We start from the raw sequence: 25,391 nt of genomic DNA, 5'->3' as shown, positions 1-25,391 counted from the left end.
CTTCCTGTCTAACAGCCATAGTGCCGCCCACTATGACTGTCAACGTGGTACAAAGTCTTGCCTTCTCAGCCCCACCATCACCCACACCCAACCGGTGTCCCCCAGCCCCAGGGCTTCAGTGCCAGGCAGCCCAGACAGGCAAGCCCCAGGTCTGTGTGGTCGGCCCAGGCCCAGGGGTAGAGTCTGGCCCGGGGTTAGAGGTGGTGCAGCAGCAGAGGCTGGAGCAGACCAGCACCTCTCTGGAGGCAGCACTGCAGGCTGTGGAGAGAAAACTCACCCAGGAGGACAGTACTGACGGGTAAGAGAACACGATCAACACCTCACCATTTTCTGCATTTACAGGCCATATAAACTCTATTGTTTATGTGAACTGAAGTAGCATTTGTGCAACATTGTATATGTCCCATTATGGTGGCTGTGAGAGCATGGCAGCGCCATTGAGGCCATCTCCATTTTGAAGTAGTCCGTTTTCTTCTTCTACTACTTCAGAGTTGGTAAACAAACTGAAAGGGTGCATACTGCCACCTGGAGTGTGTTGTCTGAACAGGTATAAAGCCAAGGTTGGTGATTTACTGTCACCTGCAGTTATGGAATGTTTTCTCAGGTCCCACCTGATGACCTGGATGGAATTATGTGATCCTTCCTTAACTTCAAAATGGTGAAAGTCCTCAATGGCGCTGCCCTTGATAAAACAGGTTTTTGAGCACTAGAGTCCTCTATCTATCTCCATGACTAAACCCTGCTTCTTTTCCCACCTCCTGACAGTGGGTCTAACACAGTGAAGTCAGCGGGCAACATTCTGGATGACATTGGCAACATGTTTGATGACCTTGCTGACCAGCTAGATGCCATGCTGGACTAAGCCCTCTATCCACTCCACTGAACAGCCCACTGACCCTTCACCTCAGGAAGTACTAATGACCATGAGAGGGAGAATGGAGCAGGTCAACCCACCTGGAGCAGGTCAACCCAGTGTTATCTCCGACCCCGACGCCCTTCAAACTACAGACCAACCCCCACCACCAGACTAACAGAAAACATATGGGACTACATTGTAGGATGTGCCATGGAGTGGGAGGCTTTTAATGAACAGTGTGGATCCATCCTCCCTTCCTCCATGTTGCCACTTCCTCTCCTTTCAACACCAGCACTTAACTCTGCTCGACAGTGCTTTGCCATCAGTCACAAGAACCCTGTTGGTTTCAACACAGGGCCTGACAACAACCCTGTTGGTTTCAAAACAGGGCCTGACAACAACCCTGTTGGTTTCAACACAGGGCCTGACAACAACCCTGTTGGTTTCAACACAGGGCCTGACAACAACCCTGTTGGTTTCAACACAGGGCCTGACAACAACCCTGTTGGTTTCCACACAGGGCCTGACTGACTGTAGATACATGAGGGATGGACAACATACTGTACCAGTACACTGTTGGTTTCAACACAGGGCCTGACTGACTGTAGATACATGAGGGATGGACAACAACCCCGTTGGTTTCAACACAGGGCCTGACTGACTGTAGATACATGAGGGATGGACAACATACTGTACCAGTACACTGTTGGTTTCCACACAGGGCCTGACTGACTGTAGATACATGAGGGATGGACAACATACTGTACCAGTACACTGTTGGTTTCAACACAGGGCCTGACTGACTGTAGATACATGAGGGATGGACAACATACTGTACCAGTACACTGTTGGTTTCAACACAGGGCCTGACTGACTGTAGATACATGAGGGATGGACAACAACCCCGTTGGTTTCAACACAGGGCCTGACTGACTGTAGATACATGAGGGATGGACAACATACTGTACATGCAGTACATACAGTACATGTTGTATTGGGTTGTTTCATACAAACGAGTTCAACTGTGTTGTCCTTTTTATTCTACCCAACATCCTCCATTTCTTCGTCATGTTGGTGTGCCTTTCTTCCCCTTCTTTCTCACAGTCTCCACCTCTGTGTAAAGTCATTGTTTGGCCGTAGAGGAAGAGAGAGAGACAATGGGGAGAAGTGTTTTTATCCTGGCCTATAGAGGAACCATTCCTAGACAGAATATTACCATACAATACCATTTGTATTAGACACTGTATCAGTCATTTGACCTTTGTGTTTCACCATGTCTGACCATTTCAATTGGACCTTGTTGATATTTTCAATACTCTTGTATTTGATCCATTTTCTACCAAGTTGACCACAATGAAAGTGTTTGTCTTCCTCAAGGCAAGGTGCCAGTACGTTTGTGCTGTTAAAGTCTTTAGTAATCATTCTTTAGTAATACAGAATGACTAGATGCTATATAGTTTCTGGCTTTATGTAAAACATTTGGAAGTGCTGGATGATATTGTTTATACAAAAGGGAAGAAGACCTTTGCTTTTCAAAGCATATTTAGCTATCGTCACTGTCCACACTGTCAGTATAAGGAGTTATGTGATTTGTACAGCCGAGGGATGACATGCAAGATATTAATAATGTACACTATTTTTTAAAGAAAAGAAAAACATTTTAACGTAGATTAGTCCAACTAGTATTTAAATTAGAGTATCTAAATATGTATATTATATACTTATAGGTATATCTGGGAGCAGAATCATATTCAACCAAAGTTCTTTGTACAGATTTTCCTTCAATATTTTCAATATTTCCATAAAATGCAGAACCATTGTTAAGGGGTTCCAGTCTTCCTTATTGTAACATGAATGAAATTATCTACATGGTTATCAAAAATGGTCTGTTTTTTCCCCTGTCCACCCAGCATTATATGGCTATGTTCCATATTTGGGCATGCTACAGTACTTCTAGCAGGGGGAATGAACTCTTCTATGATGCGTTTCTGTCTTCCTCATGAACTTTTAAATCATTAACCCTGACTTGTATGATTGTGTAGTGTAAATGTGTGTCGTTTCAGTGTGAATGTGATCCCTGGCTGTAACCTGGGTTTCATCTCTGTCCTTCTCAGGAATGTCCCACCTATTCAGTTCAAGCTGCTGTCACATTAAACACGCACACCTGGCTTTGTGTTATAGAAGGAGGAACAGTGGTTTTGAACAGGTGAGGTGAAAGAGCCTTGCGTGAATGTGAAAGAGGTCTGTGTGTCTCAGACGGAACTGAGACCTGCTAGAGACACCTTATTTAAGATGGCTCTGTGGATATATATTATACTGTCTTGAGTTATCAACATCTGTCCTTTTTCATCCAGCTGGATCTTCATCTGGTTACAGTTAACCATTAAATATTCAAGTCTGATCCTGTTGACTTCTCTCGTTCATTTATGGATTTAAATATCCTGAAGCCTTAAGAGTGGGTGCATTTCATCTACACCTTCATACACAGACATAGATTCCTAACATTTGTTACTGTAGTCGTAATTTAAATGGAGAATCATGGGACAACAATGGTGAGATCTACAATTTAATACAGTATAGAAATAACATGAACAGTTAAAGAGCATGATAACACCCCCATACAATTCAATAGTCAAAATAGTGAATCTCACTGTCATTCTCCATACTGAACATACACAAAATCTAGTGAAGCGCAGACATTTATATTCTTATTAAAGAAAGAAATTATGTTTAAGTACATCTACGTAAACGTAAAAACCTCAAAGCATTTTGACAATGGCCATAAAGAAAAACATCGCAATATACAGTGGTAATGGCAATGCTATGGACGGAAGGTTGTCAGCCTTCACATTTACTGAAGTAAAACTGGTATAGATGGACACTGTACCAACATGTCGTTCCCCAATGACTGACTGACTGTCAGTGGTTGTCGTTCTTCAGGTGTTTTGGTCCCTAAAAGGTTTGCAGATAATAGAATCTACCACACACCCAGAGCTAATTAATGAAGGTGCTGAAGGCAAAAACTGGAGAAACATGAACAAGTCTCCGCACACTTCCAGTCAGAAGCCAATTTCTTCTGAAGCTCGACTGACCCAAAGCTCAGCTACATGAAAGACATTTGCATCTGACTGGAAGTGTGAAGAGGCTTGCTATTTGGTCCCTGAAAGGTGATAGACTGGATGGGTATGTAAGTGGCTGGTCCCATTCTCGTTTAAGGCGAGAAAAATATTGTTTGTGTTTCAATGACTGATTAACATGTAGACGAATGGCCATAAGAGAGACCTTCTCCACTATACCGACAGGCACCAGGCTATGACCAGCAGGGACTTCCAGGGTCTTCTGGGCATATACACCCAGGTACAAAACACACACACAACCACCTCGACACGTGAAATTGAATAATTCCAAATCACAATAAAGATTCTTAGCTGTTTCCTTTCCAACATTGGCATATTCATCTAGATATTGTTAGCACATCATTTATAGCATCTGGAATATAATACAAATGTGTGTGTATATATTTTACATACCTGTATTCTCCCTCACCAATAGTTAAACTGCTGGTTTTAATGAGTCATAGAAAACATGGGGCTTAGAACAACCCCTCTCTCTCTCCTTCACTGACCTCTCTGTGAGTATCTACTGTATGTGGGTGTGTGCAGGGTGAGGTGCTCTATCTACAGGTTGCTGAACAGTTCATTTTTCTTGCTCCAGTCCATGGGCGGGGCCCTCTTGTTGGAGCGTTTCTGGTGAGCACGCTCCTTGACCTGCTGCAGGGACAGGTTCAGACCCGGGATGGCGCCCATGATCACTGGCTCAGACAACTGACCAACCAGGGAGGAGAGAGAGGGGTTAAAAGAGAGTGTGAGAGGAGTAGAAGTAGAGAGAGAAAGCACAAGAGACACAAGCCTGGTTCTAAATATGAGTACTTTGTACTGATCTTGTCCGCATTCTGATTTTGCCAGCATATTTAGACAGGTGTAGATGACTAAAAGACACGTGATCTGATCTTGCATCACACACAGATTTGGATAGTGAAACCATTTAAATCATTATCCCGCCCTCTAAAATAATTGACAGATGATGCCATTGATTTATGGCTTCGATGTACTTTAAATTAAATACATATTATTTTGAAATAATATCTGTCAAATCATTTTCATACAGTGAGGGACCAGGATATCTGGTCACAATGTGGACACAATAGACAGATAAGAGATGTAGATGCAACGGTTACAATGTGGGCCCAATAAGAATGTGGATAAGTTTATGACAAAGGACACATGTTCGCACCAAGTATAAACGAGGCTAGAGAGAGAAGAAATTTATATTTTGATATTGTAGTAAAGCCTATTTTACAGGACTGCTCAAATAATAGATGTTATACATTACTGTGTCATTATGGATACACATTCAGATCATGAGACTTCCGTTGCATCTACATCTCTTATCTATCTATTGTGTGCTGCTTCACATGTGTTTTCAGGGCGGGACTTACCTCTGTGGGCGGGGTTGTGAGTGAGGCGTTGGAGGAGGTGTTGCTTGGAGACGGGCTGATTGACAGTTTAGAGTCCTGCTCCACCTCTTTTACCAGTTTTCCATTTCCATTCACCTGCAGTGGACACACAGACAGCAAGCAACAAATCAGATCAAATACAAGTAGCCAAAGTGGGGGTCAAGTTTGAGAGAACTCTCATACAACTCTCAGTCTGGCTGCAATATTATGTTTGCCCACAGGGAGGCAGACTTGCCTGTGCCCCATACACACACACTGTCTGACCATGCTGGTTGGGAAGTTGTATGATATGTCTCCCTAGGCCAGTAGAGGCAGCAGCAGCAGCAGTTTACTAGAGCCTACTGGGGTCAGAGCATTAGAGAAGACCCAATCACCCTGTTCTGCCATGTCAGTGCCTACCTCACCCTAATCTAAAATAGCAGGTGTAAAAAAACATTTAGTTTTTCAGGGGAAACGGAAGTTAGGTTGAAAATACTGAAAACCGGAAACATCCGCTTTCTACTGACCCCATGGAGAGTGACCCCACCCTAACCTCTCAACTCCTCTCTCTCTCTCTCTGCCTTTCCCTCACCTCTACCCTGCCTCCGCTCTCACTTAATCCAATGTTTTGATTGTTAGATTTTGGGGTTAAAATGATGGTCAATGACTGAGGACGAGGGTCTCACTACTGATCTGTGTCTGTCTTCTTTACATATGAAGTCTATTAGCATACTATTAATGTAGTGGAGTTAACCTAATGAAATCTTCTTCGGTTTGTGGCAGTGGCCAGTGGCCTAACTCTGGGTTTACCTGCCTGTTTGATAATATCACAAAAACACAATAGAGAATCCCCATCTTCTATCATATGCCAGATCTCTCTCTCTGTTCCTGAGTCTACAGTACAGTAGGGGGTAGGTGTGGGCTGGTCTGTCCCCGTACTAAGGGATTATGTACAAATACCTCAGAAGGATTAACATGGTGCTGATGAATTCTCCATGCCTAAACAACAGTGTATTGCTTTCAGCTTCTTGTTATCCAGCATTACCATGTGAACCCTCTATACCCGTCTACCAGGCTCTGAGCACACTATTGAGGGCTACACTAGTTCTGGTACTGTATATCTTACAGACACCTGAACCTGGTTCTGTTCTGTCAAGGTAGACTGCTCTCCTGGCTTCCTGAGTGAATGTATTCAGATTACACAGGATGTACATATATCAACACTAGGATACCCTCCCCTGCCTGGGCCAGCCTGCCTGGGCCAGCCTGCCTGCTGGAAACAGTCTGTTTTACTCATTAATGAGTGAGCTGGAAGGAGATTGAGAACCAACCAACACAAAGTAAATTATATGAAGCAATACACACACTCTACAGTCCTATAAAATAATACTAGTCCACTCCCTATGAATGACCAGCTGATAGGGTGCCTGTCAGTGCCAAAGCAGAAGCAGTTAATCCACAGTGTTTTATTTCTAGGGGCTGACCTGTCAGTGACCTCCACAGTGCCAGGAAAAAAAGACTAGTGTTTTGGGAAGTCCACTCTGTGGGAGCGCAACTCTTTCTCTCTCTCGGTCTGTCTCTTTCCCTCTCTCTCAAATGTTACTTCTGTATGATATTAGGTCAATAAAGTATTTGGCATCCAAGTCTTACCGTCTTTTCCATGTCTCCGTTGACGACAGGCTCAGGCAAAGATCCTGAAAGCAGAAGAGAACACTGCTCAGTCATGGACTCCACACAAACTCACACTCCCTCCTCCATTCTAGCTGTTCACAACCATTCAACAACATCTAATCATGGCAATTCTCCAATCTTATAGTCAGTCCTAAATATCCTGAAACTGTCCCACCTCCGTCAAACACCAGAACAGAATTCCAGAGTGACTCATATCCCTGCTCCAGAGAACGGCTCCTATCCAGTTCAGGTTTCATCCCAGCGACACCTACTCTGTTACATAGCGCAGGTATGTGTAGGTCATCCATTATTCAAACAGGGTTCATCTTCACAGAGAAGTTCTCTGACCCTGGTTACCTGCCACGCATCATCACGTCCAAACAAGCTGCTGCATATGAAACCCAGTACCCTAGTGGCCTACCTATATCAAATAGCCCTGGTAAGAAACTGTCCTCTAACCCTGTCACAAGGATATTAAGGAATGGTTTTTACTTGGCTAACTCTACCACAGAAAGACAATACATTATATCTAAACCTGTGTGTCTATCTAAAACAGATAGAGTTGACTGATGAACAACTGACCCCTGGTCGGAGCTGGTGGACTACTAAGATGGACCCTTACCTTCCATGCTTCAACTCCTCTCACACAGACAGATAAACGGTGAGAACTAAGATAGGAACCTGTTATCATCTAAAGATAGCCTGACCCTGGTCTGCGTCCCCCTGGGCTGTTCTGAAACCTGTTGAAGCTGCCTCTATGTACCTCTGTGCTCCTTGGGTCCTTCCTCACTGTTTGCACACGGACAAGAGGCTCTTCAGTCCCAATACAGCTAACACTACAGGCTGAGAGGCCACTTGGAGCCAGCGCCTTGGAAACCAAACACAAGTGCTGGCCAGAGGGGAGTGTGGAGTGTGTGTGTGTGTGTGTGTGTGTGTGTGTGTGTGTGTGTGTGTGTGTGTGTGTGTGTGTGTGTGTGTGTGTGTGTGTGTACCAACGTCACGATGATCAGGAGCCCTCTGAGTGGGCAACACGAGAGAGCAGTTACCTGGACAACGCCTCAATGGAATTTTGCTCCTGTTGGGCATTTTTCAGTCAGGTTTAGAAGCCGATAGCAGAAACCAAAGGAAGTTAGATAGGACTAAGACCTGACCATATATCCCCCTGGGTAGAACAGGAGTTATATCTCCTTTTACTGCTTCACTATACTCATTCAGAGGACACAGCATGTCAATCATCAGTCAACTTGGTGGTGTAACCGTGCCAATGGATAGCTGTCAAATCAAATGTTATTGGTCACATACACATCTTTAGCAGATGTTATTGCAGGTGAAATGCTTGTCTAAACAACCAGTGTGGACTCAGAACACAACAACATTCCTCCATGTAAAACAGAGGACATTCTTATCACAACAAAGCAGCTACTGTATTTTTGTTGGTGCACTAAAGAACCATAAAACTCCCAGTTAGGTCAAATAGCATGAAAGACACTAACTGACAGGGGCGGCAGGTAGGCTCGTGTTTAGAGCGTTGGGCCAATAACTGAAAGGTTGCTAGATCAAATCCCAGAGCTGACAAGGTAAAAAGCTGTCCTTCTGCCCCTGAACAAAGCAGTTTGCCCACTGTTCCTAGGCTGTCATTTAAATAAGAATTTGTTCTTAATTAACAGACTTACCTAGTTAAATGAAACATAAATATTGTCTACTTATACCCACCTTCTTATTTATAGGGTTCACTAAGAGGCACAGACAGCTAACCTTTTTAATAAACAGTATCTTTGGCCTGATCAGGCAGCAGCGCTTCACTGTTGTTTAGGGCAGAGCTTCAAGCAGAGGAAATATAAAGGCAGCCTGGTGCAGGGCGGTGTGTGTGGGAGGACACACACTGACTAATATGCATGTCCCAGACACAGAGGGAACCAATTTCCTCCACACCCATATGGTTGTCATACCGTCGGCTGGGCTGCCATCATCGTTCTATGAGGCCGTTGGTATCAGAATGGCACTCAGAGTAGCCAGCCAAGTGTTGTCATGGGCCACCGCCCTGTTTCAACAAGTGTTACTTGGGCACAGTTGGCCTCCCAAGCCAAATGCAGCTTGACGTTTATCGTCATGAATCTTGCCTTGGAGGCAGAACCAAGCGATTTCTGCTAGATGGGCTAGCTACAAAGTAATTCATGACTATATTGTAAAAATGTATGAAAGCAAAAATATGCTTTTTGGTCTTATTTTAAGGTTAGGGTTAGAAGTGTGGTTAAGGTTATGGTTAGGTGTCAAATCTGATTTTAAGACTTTGTGGCTGTGCCGGCTAGTGACTACTCCGCAGAGCTGCCTCCAGGGCAAAATTCATGACAATAAATGCCAACCTGCAGCCAGACTCTCTAGCACTGGAATCAATTTACAGGCTGAGGCTCCCTCTAGGGGCTTTCTGAGGTACAACAGCCTTCTCTTTGTGAAGAGCTCAGTAGCTGTTGGGGGAAGTTTCCCCTCGACAATTGGGGGAGGTTTGCATTTAGCCCCTAATAGTGGTTGACATTCAGGGAGGTTAAGCTGATTCTAGATCCGTACCTAAGAGTTTGGATTTTGTACCTCGAGCAAACAACGTGAGGGGACAGGAAATGAGATGAGCTCAGTATATGTGTGTCTCTGTGTTTGTGTTCCTTGGCAGAGAGAGAGGAGCAGAGGAGCCTGGCCAAGCAGTCAGATAGACCCTTAATCTGCTAGTGTTTACCAAGGACAGGGGGACAGAGGGGTAAGAGATCAGGCCTGACAGAGAAACCTCTGGGGACTATAGACCTTGAATGAGGCTGTTAAAGGAGAAGTAGTGGTTTAATCATTACCTACCTAAAAGAAACATATGAGAGGCAAAATGCTCCCTACACTGAGGCTGTCATGTGAGTGAGGGGCTTCAGAGGTCTGTCCTTCACACAGTGAGGAACGTGCAAGCTGATAACGTCCATTGTGTGCAAATACTTGGACATGCATGTCTACAGAAAGGATCACTAATCCAGCCAAACTGCATCAACCAAGTTCTGGCCCTTTCTTGTAGATCTCTGGTCTCACCTGTGAGGTGTTCTGGGGTGGGAGCGACTTTGCACCTCCTGAAGAAGGCATCTGTGTCTGTGTCCACAACAAGTAGAGAGGTCTCCTCACCACCAGACTTTATGGCTGCCACCACCTCCGAGTGCTGCTTCCCCTTCACTGTCATACCATTCACCTGGAGAGAGAGGGGGAGATACGGAGAGATAGATGGGGAGAGAGACAGAGAGAGGGGGGAGATACGGAGAGATAGATGGGGAGAGAGACAGAGAGAGGGGGAGACAGAGAGAGATGAAGAGAGAGAGACGAAGAGATAGAGGGGGAGAGGGAAAGAGAGAGATGGGGAGAGAGGGAGACAGAGGGGGAGAGACAAAGACAGAGAGGGGGAGAGAGACAGAGAGGGGGGGGGGCGAAAGAGGGGGAGAGACAGAGAGAGATGGGGAGAGAGTGTAAAGAACGTTAAAACACACACAGACACAAGAGTCATGTCTGCACAAATCAGCGCATGAAGCATTAACTCCTTAGTTGTATAAGTAGTGTAACTATAGTTTACCAAGTCAAAACGTTGAAGGCTAGTCCAACAGCCTAAAACTACAGGTTTCCCTTTCACATCAGCACCATAGTTTGTTCAAGTAACTAACTATTTATGGGAAACTATTTCTTGCATATTTCCATTGTTCTCACAACGAGGACGATAACCTGTTTATCAAAGCTTGGACTCAGTTTTCAATACTATCAGTCTGTTGTCCAGCAGGAAATCCTGTCTCTCCACACAAACACAGAATATGCTGCTGCACACACACAGAGAGGAAGTGAAGCTCTCCCTGGGGCTTGAGAAATGAGTGTCAAACTCTTCACTGTTGCATAAGAATCCGTAGTACGCAGTCTGAATACAAACGAAACATTGCTGAAGAGAACAGTGTACAATTCAGAGGAAACATAAAGGGGTGCAAAAACACTTTCCTTTCTCTTCATACAGTAGGTTCTTGGATAGCAACAACTGCTAGTAGCCAGAGAGTGCTTAGCAACACCATCTCAGCCATCAGGCCATTGGCCCAGCATATGTCATAGTGTCATCTGTTCCCCAGACAGCTGAACATTCTGAGGAACCACTGCTTTGATAGCATGTGTGTACATTGTTTGTGTGGGTTCTGTGAGCTCTAAGTGTGTATTTTGTGCACGTGCACGTGTGTGTGTGTGTGTGTGTGTGTGTGTGTGTGTGTGTGTGTGTGTGTGTGTGTGTGTGTGTGTGTGTGTGTGTGTGTGTGTGTGTGTGTGTGTGTGTGTGTGTGTGTGTATGCATGTGTGTGTACGTGACTTGCCTAAATAAATAAAGGTTACATTTTTAAAAAATCCTAATTATTACGTGTCTGTGGGTGTGTACGTGTGTATGCACATGTGTAATGCGTGCATGTGTGTGTATCTGTGTCCGTCATAGGGTGGGCCTGCCTGTCTACCACAGTCCCAGGAAGGAGATCAAACAATACGTGCTTGGGCAGTAACAATAGCTGTCCATTTAACAGAAAGAATACAGTCCTCAGTGGGTGGTGGGAGTGTGGGGCCTGCTGGGGGATGGAACCCCCTCTGTCTCAAGCATTCAACTCTCCTCTCTTCTCCTTTTCTATGGCAGTCTCACATGGCTGCTGGGGAATAGCAGAAACTCATTTACAAACGTGGCTAGAGTAGAATGAGGGCAGCCAGGCAGCCATACACACCTCTGACAATACACACCCACCCACCCACCCTGCTCTACAGTAGTGAGTAATGAGCAGGATAGACCGGGGTGGTGGAGTGCAGACAAGTCACCAGTGACAAAGCTGGATTATCCCAGTCTGAGTTAACTCCCAGTGACAGTGTCCACCTCTCCCCTCCTATGAGATTAGGACCCCACACAGAGACGGTTACTACCACTCACAGTCCTCCTCACTCCACACTTCAACTTCAACATGACTGAATTGTGCCAAGGCCATTAAAACCTCTTGAGTGTAGGGGGCAGTATTTTGATGTTTGGATGAAAAAAGTACCCAAATGAAACTGCCTATTTCTCAGGCCCATAATCTAGAATATGGAAAATCCAACCTGGACGTGCTGCTTTCTCCATGGTGTGAACAATCTTTAGACATAGTTGCAGGCTTTTATTTAGAAAAATAAGCAAGAAAGATCACATTGTGTCATTGTATGGCTGGGTGCCAGCAGCTTTTTGCATGCAGAAACAGCTTGGAGAAGACATTTTCTTTCTCTCTCCTATTGAAGCTACAGTCCCGGTTGAAATATTATCGATTATATATTGTAAAAACAACCTGAGGATTGATTATAAAAAACGTTTGACATGTTTCTACGAACTTTACGGATACTCTTTGGAATTTTCGTCTGCGATGTCGTGACCGCTTGAGCCTGTGGATTTCTGAACATAACGTGCCAACCAAATGGAGGTATTTTGGATATAAAAATCATCTTTATGGAACAAAAGGAACATTTATTGTGTAACTAGGAGTCTCGTGAGTGCAAACATCCGAAGATCATCAAAGGTAAGCGATTCATTTTATTGCTTTTCTGACCAATCTACTTGGCTGCTAGCTGTTTGTAATGTTTTGTCTACTGAGAGAGATGTCCTTATATAAACGCTTGGTATGCTTTCGCCAAAAAGTTTTTTTTAAATCTGACACGCCAGGTGGATTAACAACAAGCTAAGCTGTGTTTTGCTATATTGCACTTGTGATTTCATGAAATTTTTAAAAATGTAGTAATTTAATTTGAATTTGGCACTCTGCAATTCAGTGAATGTTGACGAAAATTATCCCGCTAACGGGATAGGTGCATCAAGAAGTTAAAGACAAGTCCCGTAATTTTAGAGAAGCTTGCATGACAAACATAATTATTTTCATTAATACAATATTATTCAATTTACTACTATACAGTAATAATAGTACTGTGCATTGAATACTACTAACAATATTAATGTACTATTACTATACATGGAATAATAATAATAATAATAATAATAATAATAATAATAATAATAATAATACAGTATGATGCCAGAGGTCAAAGGTGAGCTAGATAGTTACCTGTACTATCATGTCCTTGGCCAGCAGGCCTGACCTCTGTGCAGGTGAGTCCTCATCCACTGCTCTGATGTACTGGCCTGGTCTGGCCTTCTCACTGTGCAGGTTGAAGCCGTAGCCATGAGGCCCCTTCTTGATCACACACAGACGCGGCCTCAGCTCACTCTGCACATCCTGATGAAGAGATGAAACACCGTTAGTTGAATTCTCCTGTTGGAGAATCTACTTTCTCCTTCCGCTCTCCTAGTTTCCTGTGCTTAGACAATGAATCACATTCACAGAACTTACATGAAATGATTCACATTCACAAAAATATGTTTTTCCTTTACCATTAATATCTAATACATCCCAATATCAAGCGGCAGGTAGCCTAGAGGTATTGGGCCAGTAACCGAAAGATCGCTGGTTTAAATCTCCAAGCCATTGATCAAGACAGTTAACCCCCAACTACAACTGCTCCCCAGGCGTCGATGACGTGGACGACAAGAGGCTGGGTTAAATGCGGAAGACACATTTCAGTTGAATGGATTCAGTTGTGCCAATTAACTAGATATCCCCTTCCCTTTCCCTTCCCATATGTCCAGTATGCTGATATGGTATGAAATGCAGTAATAGGCTACATTTAAGACCATGACTCTGACATTGATGATCAAATCAGACTAAAATTACACCAGAGTAAGGAAAGGAGTCCGGTCAGAATAGGAGGGTGTACAGAGCATGTGACTGGAGCTGTGTTGGTGTAGGGAGGACTGGGAGGGGCAGGGCAGGAGCCAGGAGGCATGGAGCCACTACCCCGGCCTGAGGAAGGGCCAGTTCCTGAGGGCCAGGCCCCTGTGTTGTGTGAGCCCAGTCAGCCCAGTGAGCCCAGGGTAGGACAATAGCAGGCTAGGAGGTGACCCCTGTCCTCATGCCTCTCTGAGATGACAGGAAGACATAGCACTGTATTGTCATCCAGGAAAAAACTCGACCAAGTCCAGCTACTCCCATCCGTCGGTAGGAGAACATAAGTAATGTCTTTTTTTAGTACAGGGATTGTTTACAGAGTTTTACAAAGCCTCAGGGAATGTTCAAATGTAGGTGCAGAGTTAAATACAGCACAGATATAGAACAGGAGCCAAACAAATGGCACAATCATAATCAATGTCTCTCTGACCCAACAACCCCATACTCCCCCTATTGGCCAATATAATTATTGACGTAATCACTTTTGACGAGACTTTGATTGACACCGACAGTTGAAGTCGAAAGTTTACATATACCTTAGCCAAATACATTTAATCTCAGTTTTTCACAATTCCTGACATTTCATCCTAGTAAACATTCCCTGTCTTATGTCAGTTAGGATCACCACTTTATTTTAAGAATGTGAAATGTCAGAATAATAGTAGAGAGAATGATTTATTTCAGCTTTTATTTATTTCATCACATTCCGAGTGGGTCAGAAGTGTACATACACTCAATTAGTATTTGGTAGCATTGCCTTTAAATTGTTTAACTTTCTTCCCACGATAAATTGGGTGAATTTTGGCCCATTCCTCCTGACAGAGCTGGTGTAACGGAGTCAGGTTTGTAGGCCTTCTTGCTCGCACACGCTTTTTCAGTTCTGCCCACAAATTATCTATAGGATTGAGGACAGGGCTTTGTGATGGCCACTCCAATACCTTGACTTTGTTGTCCTTCAGCCATTTTGCCACAACTTTGGAAGTATGTTTGGGGTCATTGTCCATTTGGAAGACCCATTTGTGACCAAGCTTTAACTTCCTGACTGATGACTTGAGATGTTGCTTCAATATCCACATAATTTTACCTCTATCTATTTTGTGAAGTGCACCAGGCCCTCCTGCAGCAAAGTACCCCCACAACATGATGCTGCCACCCCTGTGCTTCACGGTTGGGATGGTGTTCTTCGGGTTGCAAGCCTCCCCCTTTTAACCTCCAAAACATAACGATGGTCATTATGGCATAACAGTACTATTTTTGTTTCATCAGACCAGAGGACATTTCTCCAAAAAGTACGATCTTTGTCCACATGTGCAGATGCAAACTGTAATCTGGCTTTTTATGGCGGTTTTGGAGCAGTGGCTTCTTCCTTGCTGAGCGGCCTTTCAGGTTATATCGATATAGGACTCGTTTTACTGTGGAAATACTTTTTTACCTGTTTCCTCCAGCATCTACAAATCAAATCAAAATTTTATTTGTCACATACACATGGTTAGCAGAGCGGCATAGGCAAGATACAGTAGATGGTATTGAGTGCAGTATATACATATGAGATGAGTATGTAAACAAAGTGGCATAGTTAAAGTGGCTAGTGATACATGTATTACATAAAGATGCAGTAGATGATATAGAGTACAGTATATACATATGAGATGAATAATGTAGGGTATGTAAACATTATATTAGGTAGCATTGTTTAAAGTGTCTAGTGATATATTTTACATAATTTCCCATCAATTCCCATTATTAAAGTGGCTGGAGTTGAGTCAGTGTGTTGGCAGCAGCCAATGTTAGTGGTGGCTGTTTAACAGTCTGATGGCCTTGAGATAGAAGCTGTTTTTCAGTTTCTCGGTCCCAGCTTTGATGCACCTGTACTGACCTCGCCTTCTGGATGATAGCGGGGTGAACAGGCAGTGGCTCGGGTGGTTGTTGTCCTTGATGATCTTTATGGCCTTCCTGTAACATCGGGTGGTGTAGGTGTCCTGGAGGGCAGGTAGTTTGCCCCTGGTGATGCGTTGTGCAGACCTCACTACCCTCTGGAGAGCCTTACAGTTGTGGGCGGAGCAGTTGCCGTACCAGGCGGTGATACAGCCCGACAGGATGCTCTCGATTGTGCACCTGTAGAAGTTTGTGAGTGCTTTTGGTGACAAGCCAAATTTCTTCAACCTCCTGAGGTTGAAGAGGCGCTGCTGCACCTTCTTCACGATGCTGTCTGTGTGGGTGGACCAATTCAGTTTGTCTGTGATGTGTACGCCGAGGAACTTAAAACTTACTACCCTCTCCACTACTGTCCCATCAATGTGGATAGGGGGGGGTGTTCCCTCTGCTGTTTCCTGAAGTCCACAATCATCTCCTTAGATTTGTTGACGTTGAGTACGAGGTTATTTTCCTGACACCACACTCCGAGGGCCCTCACCTCCTCCCTGTAGGCTGTCTCGTCGTTGTTGGTAATCAAGCCTACCACTGTTGTGTCGTCCGCAAACTTGATGATTGAGTTGGAGGCGTGCGTGGCCACGCAGTCGTGGGTGAACAGGGAGTACAGGAGAGGGCTCAGAACGCACCCTTGTGGGGTCCCAATGTTGAGGATCAGCGGGGTGGAAATGTTGTTGCCTACCCTCACCACCTGGGGGCGGCCCGTCAGGAAGTCCAGTACCCAGTTGCACAGGGCGGGGTCAAGACCCAGGGTCTCGAGCTTGATGACGAGCTTGGAGGGTACTATGGTGTTGAATGCCGAGCTGTAGTCGATGAACAGCATTCTCACATAGGTATTCCTCTTGTCCAGATGGGTTAGGGCAGTGTGCTGTGTGGTTGAGATTGCATCGTCTGTGGACCTATTTGGGCGGTAAGCAAATTGGAGTGGGTCTTGGGTGTCAGGTAGGGTGGAGGTGATATGGTGCTTGACTAGTCTCTCAAAGCACTTCATGATGATGGAAGTGAGTGCTATGGGGCGGTAGTCGTTTAGCTCAGTTACCTTAGCTTTCTTGGGAACAGTAACAATGGTGGCCCTCTTGAAGCATGTGGGAACAACAGACTGGAATAGGGATTGATTGAATATGTCCGTAAACACACCAGCCAGCTGGTCTGCGCATGCTCTGAGGGCGCGGCTGGGGATGCCCTCTGGGCCTGCAGCCTTGCGAGGGTTGACACGTTTAAATGTTTTCCTCACGTCGGCTGCAGTGAAGGAGAGTCTGCATGTTTTAGTTGCGGGCCGTGTCAGTGGCACTGTATTGTCCTTAAAGCGGGCAAAAACGTTATTTATTTAGTCTGCCTGGGAGAAAGACATCCTGGTCCGTGACTGGGCTGGTTTTCTTTTTGTAATCCGTGATTGACTGTAGACCCTGCCACATACCTCTTGTGTCTGAGCCGTTGAATTGTGACTCTACTTTGTCTCTATACTGACGCTTAGCTTGTTTGATTGCCTTGCGGAGGGAATAGTTACACTGTTTGTATTTCGGTCATGTTTCCGGTCACCTTGCCCTGATTAAAAGCAGTGGTTCGGGCTTTCAGTTTCACGCGAATGCTGCCATCAATCCACGGTTTCTGGTTTGGGAATGTCGTTGCTATGGGAACGACATCTTCAACGCACGTTCTAATGAACTTGCTCACCGAATCAGCGTATTCGTCAATGTTGTCTGACGCAATACGAAACATATCCCAGTCCACGTGATGGAAGCAGTCTTGGAGTGTGGAATCAGATTGGTCGGACCAGCGTTGAACAGACCTCAGCGTGGGAGCTTCTTGTTTTAGTTGTCTGTAGGCAGGGATCAACAAAATGGAGTCGTGGTCAGCTTTTCCGAAAGGAGGGCGGGGCAGGGCCTTAAATGTGTCGCGGAAGTTAGAATAACAGTGATCCAAGGTTTTCAGCCCTGGTTGCACAATTGATATGCTGCTAAAATTTAGGGAGTCTTGTTTTCAGATTAGCCTTGTTAAAATCCCCAGCTACAATGAATGCAGCCTCCGGATAAATGGATTCCAGTTTGCAAAGAGTCAAATAAAGTTTGTTCAGAGCCATCAATGTGTCACAAGGTCCTTTGCTGTTATTCTGGGATTGATTTGCACTTTTCGCACCAAAGTACTTTCATCTCTAGGAGACAGAACGTGTCTCCTTCCTGAGCGGTATGATGGCTGCATGGTCCCATGGTGTTTATACTTGCGTACTATTGTTTGTACAGATGAACGTGGTACCTTCAGGCATTTTGAAATTGCTCCCAAGGCTGAACCAGACTTGTGGAGGTCTACAATTTTCTGAGGTCTTAGCAGATTTCCTTAGATTTTCCCATGATGTCAAGCAAAGAGGCACTGAGTTTGAAGGTAGACTGAAATACATCTACAGGTACACCTCCAATTGACTCAAATTATGTCAATTAACCTATCAGAAGCTTCTAAAGCCATGGCATCATTTTCAGTTATTTTCCAAGCTATTTAAAAGCACAGTCAACTTAATGTATGTAAACTTCTGACCCACTGGAATTGTGATACAGTAAATTATAAGAGATATAATCTGTCTGTAAACAGTTGTTGGAAAAATTACGTGTCCCGCACAAAGTAGATGTCCTAACCGACTTGCCAAAACTATAGTCTGTTAACCAGAAATTTGTGAAGTGTTTGAAAAACAAGTTTTAATGACTCCAACCTAAGTGTATGTAAACTTCCCACTTCAACTGTATAATAGAGATTCTAAAATCCATCAGCCAATCACACACACACACACACACACACACACACACACACACACAACATCAAAGCGGAGCAGTCATGAATGACCAATAGCCTTTGTCTTATGTAAGTTGATTGCAGTCTTAAGGAGGAGTAGAGTGCTGTATTAGCCAATCCAATCAGTGAGTAAAAAAAGGGGACTGCTGGGTGGAGTGCTGTCGTCACTGAGACTCAGAACGGAAGAAGCCTTTTGTTTAAGGAATGGCACACAAAGCCTTCCCCCTTCCAACGAGCCGCAGCCTCTCCTTCTGTGGAGTAGAGGTCCAGGAAAAGACAGGCTTCCTGAAGACTCCACCTGCTTCCCGCTTTCAGGAATGGCCCAGGCAAAGCCCCTCCCCCACAACACATACGGTCCCTCAGCCATGTCAAGAGGCAACAGCTTGAGAGCTAACGAGTCTATCATGAAGAGACTAGAGACTGTTCAGTAGACCATTCTCGCTGTCAAAGACAAATACTGATCCTCTCTGAGACAACATCAATAACGCTGGGGCTGGCCAGAGCTTCAATGAGGCTCAACTGCCCCCTGAATTCATTACATGTCTCTGTAGGAGGTTCTAGTCGGAGGAACAGAGTTGTACATGGCTGGGAGGATAGGGAGCAACAGGAGTGTGCCAAACACTGATCCTGCCAATCAGACTTAAGTTGAGTACCTGATGCATCTGATGAAACTGACAACCATCGTAGATGTTATAGAGTCTATTGGTCTGATTCTCCATGTTCTTCATTCCAGACCTCCATATAAAATATACATTCCAAACTGAGTAAATCAAAATCAACTGTCACAACATATTTATATAATAAATTAAGATGATAAATAATAAATACTTTAATAAGGATCAAAGAAGCATATTTAGAGGGAAAGTAGAGGAAATAGACATTTGGAAAGTATGCAGGAAAAGCACATTAATTGGAACTTAATTCTCCCTGAGTAATTATTGGTGTGGTCCCTCTATACCCGAAGGCCAAAGTCCTGGTTAAACTGAAAAAGCTGGTTACAGTGGTTTCTCTGCTTCCTGTTTTTGGTGTGAAATCTCTGTTTTGCTACATAATTAAACGCAAACTGCAAACTGTACACCACAAAGGATTTTCCCTTCAAAATGAAGAAGAGAGACTGAGGGTGCACCTGCGTCCTACAAACTGAAGGCTAGAAACCCCTTGGTCATGGAAGTCATGGTAGATAAGAAAAATACAGCATGGCTTGAGGATGTCCTTCTGGTATGTAGATCCCATTGACTGTCCACTGCACAAGTCTTACCCCACATTTTACAGGAGCACTTAGCCCAGTGTCTGACAAGGACACTGGAAGAAGTGGAAGAAGAGAGTACGCTTCAAACGTATCCATCCCACTGGTTGACAACAAATTGTCATTTATTTTTATCCTCTTCTCTATTCCAAGCTGTTAAATATTTTATATTTATGTTTCAGTCCAATTGGAGTCCTATTCCTCTTAAGGTGGACTTTGCAGAAATTGCTCCGTCATTTCCTGGTTGCTAAAATTCAAATAGCTAGTCCTAATGTCAGTTACTATAACAAGTAAGTATAGTGTAGAAAATCATTGTACCATCGAAACCGCTGTGAAATATATTTTCCATAACCAAAAATATAGTATTTAACTATTTGAAGCTGGTGTACAAAACTGAAAGTAAAAAGACCCAAAAAGAAAATGTAAGAACAGGAAGCATAGAAATAACACACATAGAACAGAATCTACTGCCTCTTAAGACTTGCTTTCAATGAGAATGACAGATCTATAACTATTATTTCTATGCAAAATTACATATTGCAGCTTTAATAACAGACATTGACAGCGGAACACAGCCAGGAAGGATGAGGTCAACTGGCCAACGTTGAGCGTCCCTGCCAACCAACAGAAAGGGACCATGGCAGGGTGGCTGAGATAACAGAAGACAGTTTGTGTCGGGAGCAGGGAAGAATCTCCGGGAGGGCACGGAATCTGTGGAATCTGCTGCACACACACAAACCAGGGCCTTCTCCTGGGGAGGAAACCATGCTTCACTCCTACTGCATGTCCTGTGTGTGTGTGTGTGTGTGCACATTCAACCTCTCCACTGCAGGAAGGGAGTAATGGATGGAAGATACCATAAGAACAACAGTCACCTGCAGTGGTCAGCTTTTAAAACAGTCAGCCCAAACAGACAGTTTTACAGTCACCCCCCTGCGCAATAACCTGCGTCACATTCATTGGGCACTAAACGGGAGAAAACACAACCCAGCTTTGACAGAATATAGGGAATACCCATAGAAAATGCCATGGTGTGCTATTGGAAAAATTAGGGTGACTGTCTGTCTGCCTCTGTATTAGAAAAGTCTCCCACATGAAACCAATATTTGTTTTAGATAAGCTTAGCCGTGACCTGAGTTCAGTCTCAGGACAGAAATATTTGTCTAATCTTTTCACTCTTTATTTTGTTTTGAATGGTTCCCAGAACCTAGTTCTCTCTATCAAGGCATAATATTTGGAGAATGTGGAAGAGGAACGCTGGAAAGTAAGTCCAACTCGGGAAAGGCAGTTACTGGTTCCAAATTCTAAAAGGGAAGGGTTTGGTCGTGGTAACCACTCAGGTGGGGGAAGATTACAGTGACCAACTATTACATAGTTAACATTCAATTCAATTCATTACATCATATTAAGCTTTATCTTGTTTTAGGAAATGAAAAATTCCTGTGGTAATTATATACTGTAAATAGGAACACTGTGTGTTACAACTCCTGAATAGTTGTTTCTAAGCCTAAACCTTAAACATCATGTTCCTTTAAAGCTCCCAGAGATCTCACATATGGGCACTTTGTGCTCCAATCACATTGAGTTCAATGACCTCTAAGGAATATCCACGCTCTCATCTCTATCCCCCACACCTACATCACCTTGTGTTGACTTCTATATGAGGAGGTTTCTAACAGTCATAATGTCTGGGGTCTGTGGACCCACATATCTCCGGTCAACTGAGAAGCAACACCTCATGAATAACAGTTAATACAGGGAGAGAAACTGAGACAACAGTTACAACACAGTTAGTATTAACAGTTATGTGAATAAATGACAAGATTTTGCATATCCTGAATCATCAGAAATAACCATACTAGTAAGCATTTTCAAAGCAAGGGAAAGTATTGTGCTTTGTGGATTATTTTAAATGCTTAGGCGTAGATTTGACATGCAGTGAGATGAAGATGACAACCTTTTCCATCGTGAGGGGAGGTACGCCGCACAGGAACTGCTACTTCTTCCTGAAGCATACTCTTCCCTCTGTAGTCAACTTCCTCACATGCAAGAGAAATAAATACACAATACAGATGCACACCCCTACACCCGCAGTCCCACTGGTTACAGCACTCACATCTACCACACAGAAGACGTAGAAAGAACAAACAGCCATTTTCCATCCTGCCCACCCCTTGACTGACAATAATGAGTTGGTTTGACTACGCTTACAGTGTAAATTAGCGACGGTGTCTAATGGGTATTTCTACATGCTGGTTACCGAAACCATCAAGCAAATGTGACCACACTGTTTTACAGCTACGAGGATTTAGAGAGGCTCATCCCTTTCTAAAGCTGTGACTTACAGTAAGTCAGTGGTCAGAGCTGTTCTGACAGGTCATTGGCTGTCACCAGAGAGAATGATAGAGGACTCTAGTGCCCAGAAAGCCCCTTTTCGCAAGGGCAGCGCCATTGAGGACTTTAACCATTTTGAAGTTAAGGAAGGATCACATAATTCCATCAAGGTCATCACCTGAGCAAACATTCCATAACTGCAGGTGACAGTAAATCACCAACCTTGACTTTATACCTGTTCAGACAACACACTCCAGGTGGCAGTATGCACCCTTTCAGTTTGTTTACCAACTCATTGAAGTAGTAGAAGAAGAAAACTGAATACTTCAAAATGGAGATGGCGTCAATGGCGCTGCCAGTGCGCTAACAGACGCCATAATGGCAATTGTCCTCTGTCATTCTCATGGAGGGACTCACTAACACCCTCTATATGGAGGTGACAGGAGGGCGGAGAAGCAGTACCTTACCAAGAACCATCTCCATCTTCTTTTTAGGGAAAAACAAAATATTGTGATCACCATCATCTGTGGCCGACGACTGTGGACACGTGGGCTCAACCAGAAGCACTAGTTTCATATGAACAATTGGAACACTTTCAGTATGAACGAACACATTAACAAACCTTGGGATCTTACTTGAAACTGACTAAAAGCATTTGAGTCATAATTCAAAACCAGGCTTTCCCTGACTGCCAATTGTGCCAGATGTTTTACTATGGCCTGATGCAAAAATAGAACAGCCATCATGTCATCGTCATCCAGTCCAAGTCTAGAAGGGGACCTTTGGAGCAGGTAGGTCATTGGAGAGAATGAGACTTAGCATCCTCTGGTTCAGCCCATTTCCTCCTTCCTGCTACGTACCGGGCTTTCAATTGCATCTAACCTCAAGCCGAGACAGACACACTTCTTCTCTCTGTTTGCCTACACTCAAAAAGATGTGTATGCCTATTATATAAATGTTTTAACAATACGAAACATACACAAACATCAACGACATCACACCTACCCAGAACCACCTGCTCACACTCCCCTCTCCAGCATCTGCATCCCTCTCATGGCCTCAAACGGCACCATCTTGTTTCTCTTCGTCGCCCACGCACCGTCAACATTTAGATAATAAAGCAATTGACCTTTCCATTGTTTTAACGATGGAGGATTGGTTGATTTCCAGTTTAAGTATATACGTTTTTTCAAGAAGAGAATTGTCCAGCCCATTGGATGCCGCACTACACCCCCATACGCCATGTCTTGAAATATGGAGACAGATGGATTCAAAGTAGATTTACATGGTAATACTTATGAACTCTGCCCATAACTTCCAGATTTAAAGCATTCCCAGAAGGCATGGATTATTGAGTCACTGTTAGATTTACAATTAAGACATGACTCTGCTGTTGTGCTGTAGAATGTGAATTTCATCTGCATACACTCTACTGGGGGCCAGAAAACCACTGTAGGCGTACTGCACACACAAACTAACCAGCCTGAACATGCTAACAAACCAACACACTCGCCAACAAGCGACCCTGTAAAAGGTGCCATCTGTAACCTAAAAGGGTTATTCGGCTGTCCCCATTGGAGAACCATTATATAACTATTTTTGGTACTAGGTAGACCCTTTTAGTTCCAGGTAGAACCCTTTCCACAGGGGGTTCTACATGGAACCCAAAAGGGTTCTACCTGGAACCAAAAAGGGTTATCCTATGGGGACAACTGAAGAACCCTTTTGGAACCCTTTTTTCTAAGAGTACAGTTTATCTACACACAACTGTTAACCCACATCATTAAACCACTATCTGCAGCTGCTGGAGATGCTTCTTTCTTAATCTATCTCTTCTGAAAGTTACAGATTTGACAGCCCCCACCCAGAGCATGATATAACCCAGTTCACCATAACACACGACCCCCTCAGGAAGCAGTATATGCCAGATAAGGTACAGTATCACCACAGCTTCTGTTTAACTGGCACCACACAGCTGCAACACCTCAAACATACTCCTGACAAATAACTGCCACTACAACTGACTGACACTGTTTATACCTGGGAGGCACAAACCAACCAAAATCACACCTGTCAAAAAAATAATAACACTTATTTCACTCTTTTGTAGCTGTTTTCAGTTCATACTTACCTGATATTAACCCATATTTACTATTTACCTAAACCCCTGTCAAGAGAGCTGCACTGTCTCTTCAGCACCTGAGTCAATGATTGACCGCAGAGATGTCATCCCATAAAAACCTGATCTGATGTGGAGAGCTGTAAAACACCATGATGAGCTCCAGTAAAATATCTCAAAGGTTAATGATCTCAGGCAATTTGCATCGTCCATCATCTCGTTCTCTTCCCCTGACCATATTTAACAGAGGGCCTTTCTAATGGAACACTAAGGCAGCTGTTAAAATCACCACCTCACCAGCTTGAAAACAGCTTCATACACCACGCCAGCGGCTGCCACTCTGCCAGATGCCTGGTTCATATTTTCCCCATGTGAAGCCAGTGGAGGACTGAAGTGTAACTACTGTGTATTCACCAGGACATCATCATATTGTAGCCGGGTAACGTGTGTCATTATTACTACAGAATGCCAGGGTCTCTGAGTGACTCAACTACAGGGCAACATCCAGGAAAAAGACTCATGTTAAATCATGTTATTCTTAAGCAGTAAGGGGGGTGTGGTATATGGCCAATATACCATGGCTAAGGGCTGTTCTTAAGCACGACGCAACGTGGAGTGCCTGGATATACAGCCCTTAGTCGTGGCATATAGGCAATATATTACAAAAACCTGAGGTGCCTTATTGCTATTATAAAACTGGTTACCAATGTAATTATTGCAATTTTTTGTCATACCCTTGGTATACGGTCCGATGCATTCAGGGTTTGAACCACCCACTTTATAATTCATGATAACGCCATACAAGAGATATTCTACTGCAGCTGTAATGGACAGAGAATGTGTCTTGCTCTGCCTGAAAGGCATTGGCTGTCGCAGAGTTTTCCATGCTGCACATGGCTGCATTTTGTGCCATCGATAATGTCCAAAGTCTAGGCACCCTCCTCTGCCACGCGCCCCGCAAATCATCAACCCAGGCATTCCGCACACACTCAGCAGTCCTCTATATACAATAGATCTGTCATGCAGTCAGCCCACTGCTACTGCCTGCTACCACAGCAACTTTCAAACAGGGCCTCTAACTCCTGGGCTTTTAATAAGTGGTAGAAAGCTGAGCAACACCCCTTGATCAGGTGAAA

General features: G+C 44.1%; 2 protein-coding genes across 8 annotated transcripts in view; one reads left to right on the top strand and one right to left on the bottom strand.

The window, feature by feature from the left end:
- The window catches only part of LOC118384802 (caskin-2-like), a 116,528-nt gene extending 113,271 nt beyond the window's left edge, over positions 1-3,257 (top strand). For all 7 annotated transcript variants that reach the window (XM_052519050.1, XM_052519054.1, XM_052519053.1 and 4 more), the window contains 2 exons: positions 16-298; positions 766-3,257. In XM_052519050.1, coding sequence (XP_052375010.1) covers positions 16-298; positions 766-862 — 380 coding nt within the window. In that variant the 3' untranslated portion in view covers positions 863-3,257. The remainder of the gene's footprint in view (positions 1-15; positions 299-765) is intronic.
- A 152-nt stretch (positions 3,258-3,409) lies between these two features.
- Positions 3,410-25,391, bottom strand: part of LOC118376790 (Na(+)/H(+) exchange regulatory cofactor NHE-RF1-like) — a 36,591-nt gene continuing 14,609 nt past the window's right edge. Inside the window, exons 2-6 of the mRNA XM_035763569.2 lie at positions 13,127-13,297; positions 10,083-10,236; positions 7,002-7,045; positions 5,355-5,468; positions 3,410-4,680 (exon numbers count right to left, since the gene is read on the bottom strand). Of these exons, the coding sequence (XP_035619462.1) occupies positions 4,534-4,680; positions 5,355-5,468; positions 7,002-7,045; positions 10,083-10,236; positions 13,127-13,297 (630 nt within the window). The 3' untranslated portion in view covers positions 3,410-4,533. The remainder of the gene's footprint in view (positions 4,681-5,354; positions 5,469-7,001; positions 7,046-10,082; positions 10,237-13,126; positions 13,298-25,391) is intronic.

This window comes from Oncorhynchus keta, chromosome 5 (genome assembly GCF_023373465.1).
Source record: "Oncorhynchus keta strain PuntledgeMale-10-30-2019 chromosome 5, Oket_V2, whole genome shotgun sequence".
Taxonomy (NCBI): domain Eukaryota; kingdom Metazoa; phylum Chordata; class Actinopteri; order Salmoniformes; family Salmonidae; genus Oncorhynchus; species Oncorhynchus keta.
The sequence above is the reverse complement of the archived record's forward strand: the minus strand, read 5'-3'. Positions and strand labels throughout refer to the sequence as shown.